General features: G+C 38.0%; 1 protein-coding gene across 2 annotated transcripts; it reads left to right on the top strand.

Annotated features, from left to right (window-relative positions):
* Positions 1 to 5,766: 5,766 nt before the first annotated feature.
* On the top strand, positions 5,767 to 6,987 carry LOC118223765 (gap junction alpha-8 protein-like). Of its 2 annotated transcripts, XM_035410734.1 has the most exons (2): positions 5,767 to 6,140; positions 6,201 to 6,987. In XM_035410734.1, the coding sequence occupies exons 1-2, from the start codon at positions 5,767 to 5,769 to the stop codon at positions 6,985 to 6,987; spliced, it is 1,161 nt and encodes a 386-aa protein (XP_035266625.1). The 2 variants fall into 2 exon arrangements, with proteins under 2 accessions (XP_035266625.1, XP_035266624.1); XM_035410733.1 differs by having other exon boundaries at positions 5,767 to 6,987.
* The last annotated feature ends 4,175 nt before the right edge of the window (positions 6,988 to 11,162 follow it).

Here is an 11,162-nt window from a genome sequence, read left to right as displayed (position 1 = left end):
CCTGGAGAGACAAAGGGAACAATGGTTAGGAGCGTGTGATTGGGTACTGGCCAGCCCGGTCCAGGTCTGTTTCCTCTCCTTTCTCCTTCCAGCCTTGTAGGACTTGTCCTCCAGCCCTCTGTCCTTTCAGCGCGAAGAGACCACTCCCACAGTCAGACAGTGTGCCAGCCCTTTTGTTCCAACCAATTCCACAGTCATGTACAGCTGAAAGTTGCAATCATGGAATTTTTATTCTTTGAGTTGGCTCACAGCCGCTTACCACCCCAGGACCAGGTGAGGCGTGAAGCCAGGCATAGTTTCTCTCCCTAGCCCCAGCCAGCCTCTCACTCCTTTGTGCTGCTTCTTATAGTCTGTTAGGCAATCTACTTGAGCAGTCTCAGGTGTGCTGCAGCAGAGTGGAAAATTCCACATACCTGCACTCTGCTGTAGCCCTGTCCTTGGTGCTGATCTGTGGAAGCTCACCTGGTCTGCGGATTGCTGTCCCTGGTCCTGAAATCTTCCAACATCTCATTTGGGAGGTAATGCCCACTCACCACTTGCCCCAGTAGTCGCCGGTGGCGGTAGGCCCGGGCGCCCTGGTGCTTCTTGTGCTCTCCTGTGGAGCACCGATAGGGCCTTGGGGCGCCACAAATTATATATATTAAATATTGTAAATATATTTAGCAATATATTTACGATATTTAATATGATAACAATATATCATATGTTCAGTTCTATTGGATAGAAAAATCTATTGGATTTTGTGGGAACAATAATGTGTTCAGGGGCATGAGAAATATTATACAAGGGAACTAGGGCATTGAGCATTACATAAACACTCTGTCAGTGTGGCATTAAACAACACCAATTGGCTGTGATTTAACAGTTATTTTTTTTCCCTGCTCTAAAAAGTTTTTCATTGAAGGATAAAATGTCAACAATTTAGGCAACTGGATAAACAATTTTCCCTTTCAAATAAACTCCTGTCAATTTTCCCACATTTAAGTGAATGTTCTGTGGAGTGTGCACAATGTACTTCAGTGAAGTCCTATGTTAGAGTATTTGGGAACTCTTCTGTGAAAAATAAATAAAGGAGTATTTATACAAAACAAAAGCATAACCATTCAGAGAACCATTTTTCCATCTGAATTTTTAGAATTAGTCATTTACACAAGCCTGCTCTTTTTTCAGTAAAAAAAGTTAGAGTTAGTTGGCGTTAGAGTCTCTTCTCAGAGATGTGATTGGTACAAGATACAAGGGACTATCAGAATGTAGGAAGTGCAGTAGTGGACTGGTTTTACAGGCTTTTCCACTGTTTGTATTTTCACATATGATTGGCACCATGATGAGTAATTTCAACAAAATGATCCTTGTAGTAGGGTATATCGTACTCAAGCTTCAGTATGTTCAGTATTTTTCACATTTTGTTTCAGAGTCTAGAGTGTTCTACAGTTCTATTGAAATAGCAGAGAAATTAAAGGACTACCAAATCAATAAATGCAAGCCCAGTTCCAAAACTATTGTGTTGCTCTGCTGCTGTGCATGTTTTAAAAATTTAATTTTGTCTGTGTTTTGTAATTATTGAAAAAGCTATTAATTTCCATCAGTTTTCTTTACCATCTCCACATTTAGCTATTTGAATTGTCCTGAGATTCTTTGATCCTTTTTTATATTACCAAAGCAGCATTTACACAACTTGGGCAGGAGGAAGCTGGATTACGAGCTTGTGATCTCAGTTCCTGCTGTTTCTCACCCCACACCCCAGAGAGCACATACAGGGCCCAATGGAAGTCTCAGTGTCTAAACCTCACAAGGAACATAAACATGCTCAGGAATGGAGATTGTCCTCGAGCGCGTACTTTGGATGAGTCGTTTCTCAGGCTGACACATCAAAACATGTCCCGTTAACCCCCAAATGTAGTTATAGCCTTTTCAGTTTGCATCATTGTCTTTTTGTTTCATGAATCGTTGTTTGGCACCATGTACAGACTATGACTCAAATAAATACAATTTCTATAGATCGTAATGTATTTTTACATTCAGTCCACAATGATGTATGAGGTTCTTATGAGTAACTTCAAGGGAATGCGTTTTGAAATCAAATATCACAAACTACTACCACACAGGCTGTAAAAGATGACTGCTGAGAATTATTTCTCAAAGAGTGATTGCACTTGCTGTTTCAGTATGGTTGTGCCTACTACAAAATTATGAAAAATGTGTCCTGGGGTGGGTGAAGTAGGTTTGTCCATCTCATTTGCATAAAGTATTCTATATCCAAATTAATTTGTACAGCATAGCTGCACCTGGCTCATGAAAATTGGATCAGACTGTCAAACTAGGCATTGCAAATGAAATATGAATAAAGATTCAGCAATTACATGGCCTAACTTTCACCTCAAATATTTTCAGAAACATATTTTAGTGGTCTGTTTCGGTGAAATATGAAAAAGTTTATGAACAGGCCGCCATGTTTCATCGGTTTGAAAAACGTTTGGCCAAAACCAATCCAGCCAATCAGGTGCTGGTAGTTGTATTAAAATGTAAATGGGCAAATCTGTGGGCGTCAACAATTTTCTGGCTGGAAATCTTGATTGACATTTACATGGTGTAGTTGTACCTCCAAAAAGGTACTCTGATATGACAATTGGGGCAGAGTGGAATGCAAAAGCATTGGAAAGCATTTTTCAAACATTAGAGGGCACTACCAATACGTGTTCTACCAGTTTTTTTTTCTGCCAATTGATATTATTTCAGAAATGTTTAAATAACGACATTGATTAAAATGTTTCATAAAGTAGGCATACAAACACATTTGCATTTTTTACATAATCAATTCAGAATTTATGAAGAGGACAGAAGTTCTTAATTTCCTTTCTGTAAATAGCCAATTAATTGAATTGCCATTTTACAAGTAGGGAATGTATTTAGCTGGCTAGCTGTTACTGACATTTTATATTAATAATATATGCAATCCTACAGCCTTCCCAAAGGATTTATTATTTTACAAATACTACACATTTATGACACCTTTATAAATCATTCAAAATGATTTATTTGAGACTTTTTTTTATGAGGGTGGCAAATATGTGTTATGTCACATTTGAAAACATTATTTATCATGTAATGCAATGGAATGATTGTGGTGATAATGTTTGCTTATCTGTGGTCCTCTCATTAAGATAGTCAGCAGGAAATGAGAACCAATGGAAACCCTTCATGCAAATTAGGGGAGGGAACACATATGCAGTACGTGTGCAGACATCAACTTCAACAAAACCTTTTTTTTAAAGAAATAAAACATATAGAGCTTGAGAATGGTGAAATTCTCTGGTGTCACGATATATAATATACAGATATATATTATATATTTGGGATTTTATATATTTATAAAGTGTGGTAATCAGTAAAATAAGGAATTTAATGACATTTTCATATTTAAATGGGAATTGTGTCAGCAGTAAAACACACATATTGACAGGGAAAATTATGGCAGGATGAGATCAAAAAGAGGCTTTTTAAATAATACTACCCATTTAATAGTATTGCTAGCCAATAATATAAAGCAAATTAAAGCATGGTATTGTCAACGGCTTTGACTGTATTATAAATTAAAACCCATCTTGCTATTTGCTTACCACAGTTTCAACTTTTGATAGTATTCTTTTTCCATTGACTTTCCTAGAAAATCAATAATCTAATATATCAATATCTTCACCGGCTGTAAAGTTGTGCTCTGTGGTTCAAAGATATAAACTCCAATTTTATTTCCTGCTGATACAGATCACTTATTGGGCTCAGAGTTGCAAAAACCTCTCCACCGTATGTGTTCACACTGCTGTTTGGACAAATATGATACCTTTCTTGAATGGCAAGGTGAACTTTTAGTATAATCACAGTATAACAAAAAGTATAACAAGTGGAAGAAAAGTCAGGGGCAGCTGGGCCTACCCACTACTCTGACTCACTGGCTAGCAAGGTGCTGTATCTAAAGTAGGCAATTACACCAGTCATGTTTGAAACTCTTCAGCCAACATGGTGAACCTACCATGAATCAACAGGCTGTAAAATTGACATCGGTTTTGTTTAGGGTTTAGTCATATTTGTTTTCATAACTCTTATTTTTGGTACTTACCAGTTTAGACTGTATGACACTTTTGTGCTCCAAATACATTAGTCATTTAGAAGTGGACTTTTGTAATAAATTAAATAAATACATGAAATATAACACATAATAATGCAATGATCTGTTATTTTACTCAAAATTTCAAAAGCAATTTAGAATACAGCAGATTGAGCTCTGAAAGGAATATTAATGTCCCTATGTTTATCCAGCATGCACACTTTCCAAATCAATAAATGTATCAGAGTTGAATCATTTTACTTTATCATCACATCATCACATACTTTATCAAGCTTAGACTGTCAGTTGTCCATAGAGGTGTAGCGTAAGTGAAGCGTAATTCTAATGAGTTCAAAAATGTTAATGACATAAGAAAGGGCAGGTATATAATATAAAATATGATATTCAGTGCTACTTCTCATGTGGCAAAGGGAATAATGCAGTGGATCAAAATATAAATTAAAAATCTACATTTTGGGGGGAAAGATAAGAACTTAATTTAAATGTGTTTTTAAAATCCTCTCAAGTGTTACTACCAGAAATGTCTTTTTCTGTGATTAAACTCACAGAACAGCTTTGACAGCTTTACAGAAGTTGTAGCTATAGACCTGAAAATGAACAGATTGCTACATGACTGTAGTTAACAATGCATGTCCAATCTGCCTGTTAGAAAAAAAAATTAGTGTTGGCCATTATTTTAAAAAATGTTTCTTTTTAGCACCTAATTTAGCGCTTAGTTTATTTTCAGAAAGCCATATTCAGATGCATCACAGTTATTTCACTTCAGTTATTTCATGTGCAGTTAACAGCACACCTTTTTGGAATCGCTCCCCTCGTGGCAGGGTCCCATATGCTCCCCATTTGTGTTTGTTGATCCTATTGTCTCCTGCGTCACCAAACGTCGCCCTCTGAATAAAGGCCGTCTGGCTCCCAGCTTAAATATTGCAGCAAACTAAAAACCAACCATCAGACCAGATTCATTCACATCTGCTCAGTGGTGCGACAGGGACAGGGCTTTGGGTGGGAAAGAGAGACAAAACAATTTCACTTTACAGCGCAGAGCGCCAAGAGAAGGGGAACACCACCACACTGGAACATTTAACTGTGGCAAGTTGCCCATTTGATGCCATTAATCTATATAATTGTTTTGGATGGATGTTTTTACCACAAATTAGCCATGATACCATTCTAAACTTTGTTTTGTGGGGTTCTTTTTGGGGTATGTGTATGTTTTCTTTTTTGAGAAGTGGGGGGGGGGGGCTTGGGTGTTGCTAAACTGCTCTGTGAACTGCAGCTCGGAGACCATTTTGTAATGTGTTCCTGTGGCAGTACTTTTGTCATTGCAAGTGGACAGAGGGTGAGAGAACACAGGCCATTATTTTCATTGTGAGGGGTTATGTGTATTTTGTTTAGCACCAATTTGCAACAAACAAAAAAATCTTAAACCAGCTGAATGCTACATTAGAGCATACCCACCTGCATGCACTACAGAGTTCTGTGGTTGCTGTTACTCCCGCTCATAATTTGATATTGTAAACACTTGTTTAATCTTACATCTTATTTTCCTTACCATCCTCCCCCCCACCAATCCCACACCCCCACCCCCAATCCTCTCCACCCCCTATCCTCCCTCTCCTCCTACCTTGCAGTGCTGACCACTGAACATGGGTGACTGGAGCTTCTTGGGAAACATTTTAGAGGAAGTGAACGAGCACTCGACAGTGATTGGCAGGGTGTGGTTGACCGTGCTCTTCATCTTCAGGATCCTGATCTTGGGCACAGCTGCTGAGTTTGTCTGGGGGGACGAGCAGTCGGATTATGTTTGCAACACCCAGCAGCCGGGTTGCGAGAACGTCTGCTATGACGAGGCTTTCCCCATCTCCCACATCAGGCTGTGGGTGCTCCAGATCATCTTCGTCTCCACGCCCTCGCTGGTGTACGTGGGCCACGCCGTGCACCACGTCCACATGGAGGAGAAGCGCAAGGAAAGGGAGGAGGCGGAGATGAACCGTCAGCAGGAGATGAATGAGGAGAGGCTGCCTCTGGCGCCCGACCAGGGCAGCGTCAGGACCACCAAGGAGACCAGTACCAAGGGCAGCAAGAAGTTCCGCCTGGAGGGCACGTTGCTGAGGACGTACATCTGCCACATTATCTTCAAGACCCTGTTTGAGGTGGGCTTCGTGGTGGGACAGTACTTTCTCTATGGCTTCCACATCCTGCCCCTTTACAAGTGCAGCCGCTGGCCCTGCCCCAACACTGTCGACTGCTTCGTCTCGCGCCCCACCGAGAAGACCGTCTTCATCATCTTCATGCTGGCGGTTGCTTGCGTCTCCCTCTTCCTCAACTTTGTAGAGATCAGCCACCTCGGACTGAAGAAGATCCGCTTTGTTTTCCAGAAGCCCCCCCAGCAGCAAGCAGAGGGGGGGCTGGTTCCAGAGAAGAGTTTGACCTCCATGACTGTCTCTTCCATCCAGAAGGCCAAGGGCTACAAACTGCTGGAGGAGGACAAGCCTGTGACCCACTACTTCCCCCTGACAGAGGTGGGGATGGAGGCAGGCAGGCTGCCGACACCCTTTCAGACTTTTGAGGAGAAGTCCTGCGTGGATGAGGTAGGGCCCCCTGAAGACATGTCCAAGTTGTGTGATGAGACCCTGCTCTCCTATGTCCAGACCACTGAACAGGAGGAGGAGCAGAAGCAGGGGCAGGAACAGGACAATGAGGAGGAGCAGCAAGATCAGGAAGAAGAGGACGAAGAAGAGGAAGAGGGGGAGAAGCCACCCACCAAGACTGATGTGGAGGCTACTGAGACGATAGAAGACACCAGACCGCTAAGCAGCTTGAGTAAAGCAAGCAGCAGGGCCAGGTCAGATGATTTGACAGTATGAACCTGAGAAACAGCAAGTGAATCAATAGAAGGTAGCACAAGGGAAAAGCCAATAGTCCTTTTTTAGAGAGAGAAAAGCCTGACTCTGACTGAGACCAGAATTAATGCCAGCTAGTCATTTTTGGACATGACTACAGTACAGTACAGTACTGTACAACACATTAAATAGGGATGGGGGGATGACCGTGTAAGAAATTTGGTTGTCTTGAAGACAGTGAAAACATTTATATTATGTTGCCATTTTTGATAATGATAATTTTGTCATTTATCACATTTATAAAACTTTTTTAAATGCTAAATCAAAAAAAAAAAAAAAAAAAAAACAGGAAAGCTTGAAGAAAGCGTAGTGAAAAATCTTGCCAGTGCTGTTGGGAAATGGAAGTTTTTATTTAAGAAAACACAATGTGCTGTTTTTAAAATAATCTTTTCTATCTGAAGAGTTTTAACAAACGTATTTAATATGACTGATATTTACATTTTTGACATTAGCCAAATACAAAAGTGCTATGTGTGGAAAACCACTGATGTCATGCGAACCGCACTCTTTTTAAACACAGTCGGGGTCATAAAAATGATTGTATGTGTTTTACATTTTTTCGTCACCTGAGCTATTCATTGATTCTCAACTAATTGAAAAGATTTAGTGAAGCCATTGTACATACAACATCAAATAGAATTGAGAATTCAGCGTGTTATTAATGTGACATTGAGCAAGTGATGCTGGATTCATTTGCCACACATAGGTTAGCAAAGAAAAAGAACAAAGAGAAAGTTTGGATGACTTGTAACATGTTATTTTTTTCTAAATTTTACTTGTTATTTTCCGAAACTTCCATCTCAATTCTTGATGATGTTTATATACACTCAATTGAACCATGGAAACCACCGTCAGTTAAATCTTTTTTTTCTTCCTGCACAAACCGCCATGATGTTAAAGTTCATGCCTAATCAGCATGAGTATTGTTGAACAGGAGACAATAAAAACACGCTCATTACTGAAAACAGGCATCCTTGACAATAATGCAAAAAAAAAAAAAAACATATTTTAATCCTTTGTTGCTTCATGTGCTTAAAAATATAAATTGCATTTAATGATCATTCTACCAAAATAGTTTTAAACTGTGAGAGTCTGTGAACTCACACTGGACAGAAAAATATATTTATAGATATACTGCACTGGAAAACTTTGACCTCAAATATAGGCGTTCGATGCAGTCCTATTCTCATCCAGTGCATCTATTCAAGGGATTTTTGGTAAATTATTTTAACCTGCAGTAAATATAAGTATATATTCGGAAAATCAATAATACTCATTTTAATAAACGAAATGTATAAATATATTTATTTAAGTTGTATGAATATTTATTATTTGTAATGTTATTTATTCAATTTGACCAAACTTTATCCACCTTGGCATTCAGGCATGAAAGCATTACCATATGAATAAGTAGCAGACCTTTCCATAAGCCATTATACAGAGGCATAAACAAGTTATTGCTGTTTATTAAGATATGCAGTTTAACATTAAGTTATTTGACAAAAAGTATTTTATTTTTCTTTTATCCCATTGTTAATCACTCTTATCACTGTTTTACTGTTGCAAAATATACAACTTAATAGAACAAGTCAGAGATTATGTTTGTCTTTCTGTATAATCACATGGCATGACTGTATGGAACCTGCCTGTTGCTAGTAGAACAAGTTGTCTTGGCTTTCAAACTGAAATTCACCTGTTACAAGTGCCTCAATGAGAAGGCTTCTTCAGATACTAGCTAAAACACATAGAAATGTATAATTATACTAAAAGAGTGAATCTGAGTATATGTTTCATGCACAACATCCAACATACGTATTACAGCAGTATAAACAGTATTAGTGACAGGGAAGGCAATGCCATAATCTGTATTTATGTCTATTTTTCAGTCGCTCTTGTTAAGAGTGTTTATCCTGTTGTGTATTGCTTTGCTCTTTTTTGTGTAAATCCCTAAAAATGTATTTTCCATACACTGCTGTCTTGGAGAAAAACATACTCTGGGAATCGTCTATTCAATGTCTGTGTGATTTTTGAGCTAGAAAATAATATACTTGTTCATATTGCCTACCCACACAACCCAAACGGCCAGAGAACTTCCAACTCTGTCAATCAAGTGCCTTACTTAGCCTGTGCAGTGAATGGGCCTGAGAGTAATAATGCCTTCTTTAAAAATGTACTGAATAACCATTTACACAGATGAACATAAATATGCATGGTCACAGTTTTCCTGATAATGTAAGCGAAAAAACCCTGTGAGTCTAAATGCACATACTGTTTGGTCTCAGGTGAACAGCATATTATCTCAAAGCCTTAAAGGAATGTTCCATTGAATAGGGACCAGGAAAGATGACAATCCAAGGAAAAGAAATATGGCAAATGTTCATTATCACAGCAGCACCTAATCCAAGGGGCAATGTTCACGATTGTGAGGGTAAAAATCTCATTTGTCATCCTCTACTCCACTCAGGTTTTCCAGGAGCAGCAGCATAAAATAGAAAGATTACCAAAGTTTTTAAAAGGAGTGCATTGTAGCAACTCTAGGAATATTCAAAACTCTGTTGCTGAGACAGGTCAGGCAACTGTGAAAAGTATTTCCCTGATGTAACCATTTAATCAATGCAAAAACTACATTTCCCAGTTGAAACAATAATGAATACATTTCTTCTGCTGTCTCTCAATGCAACACAGTGTTAGATGAAGAATGAAAGGATGCTGAGAAGGTCAAAACATTTAAGTACAACAGCAATAATATAAAATGAAATCAATAAAATAAAGGTGCCCTAATCGCAGGCCTTCTTAATCCCATTTATTAGTTGTATGTTGTTAAATATTTCCAAACTATCTTTTTCAGCTTCCTTTTGTAATTATTTTGCTTTATTACCAGAGTAATTTCAGTCACACACACACAAAAAAAACTTTTACTAACTTGTAGTCCTCTTTTGATCATAGTTGTGTGCAATCATTGTTTGAAAACTGTGAACGCATCCAATAAAAGGTCAAGTGTGGTCCAATATTTGAAGTCTCTTTGTTGTTCCTGCATGGTGGACACCCACACCCACACCCACCAAGTAGCTATCTGTGTATGTATATATTTATGTATTTTGAAATTGCTGGACCCCTGTTGATTTTGTAATTTGTTTATATTTTCTTTTTCTAAAACTTGTAGACATTATCATGAAAAGTCACAAAACATTTCAGGCAAATAGTGATCGGTGGAAATTGCAAAGCCTATGCATATAGCACAATCGGGCAGTAACATTCCACAACCGTAAAACGTAAGAACATAAAACAAGGTGTCTTGAAATTTGGTTACTGCCCCTTTTCTCATAAAGGAAAAATTAGGGTTTTTTTCTGTTTTTTTATATATACAAAATCTTCTCATTAACCATAATTCTGAACAATGTGAAATGTCAAAAACATAGTCCCATTAAGGTTGAATATGCAAATGATCTGATCTTATTTATCTTTGTTTCAATCTAGTGTACCAAAGGACTGAGTCATAAAACAGTTGTGTACAAACTGCTGTGCCCCTTTCAATAGTTTCACATATAGTTTAAAATTGATTGGATACAAGGAATGACTGCCATAAGTTATTAAATAAATAAATGCTTTAAAATTTACCCAAGAATCATACGTAATGTTGTTGTTTTTTTTTGTTCAAAGTTGCTAATGATGTATAATGTTGTATAATCGCTAATGATATTGCTGTCCCAGTGAGGGGAAGCCAGAATCTAGATGTGTAGAGGAGTGGAAATTTAGGTTGAGAGACGTTTTGACATAAAGGGACTAGGTTAACCCCAATACAACTCAGGTTTTACCGCAATATACAGTACTGTGCACCCTAAAAGTCTTAGGCACCTTAGATTTTTAAATATTATATATAGTATATATTTGGTCTTAGATGTTTATTTTTTGTTTTCTGCATTAGTGTGTCGGTAGAAAACAGCAAATTTGAGATTTCCAAACATGAATTTTCCAAAAAATGAAATTTTACAGATATGTATTTTGTAAATAAAGTAATATTTTAAGTAATAGACTACTTTTCAGATAAAAACTTGATCAAGGGTCTCTAGGATTACCTGGAGAGCCAGAATCAAGCAAAACAGCCAAAATCTGCAGAAGAACTGTGGCAAGTTCTCCAA

The sequence above is a fragment of the Anguilla anguilla genome, chromosome 3 (genome assembly GCF_013347855.1).
Source record: "Anguilla anguilla isolate fAngAng1 chromosome 3, fAngAng1.pri, whole genome shotgun sequence".
Lineage (NCBI taxonomy): Eukaryota > Metazoa > Chordata > Actinopteri > Anguilliformes > Anguillidae > Anguilla > Anguilla anguilla.
This window is presented reverse-complemented; position numbering and strand designations above follow the sequence as displayed.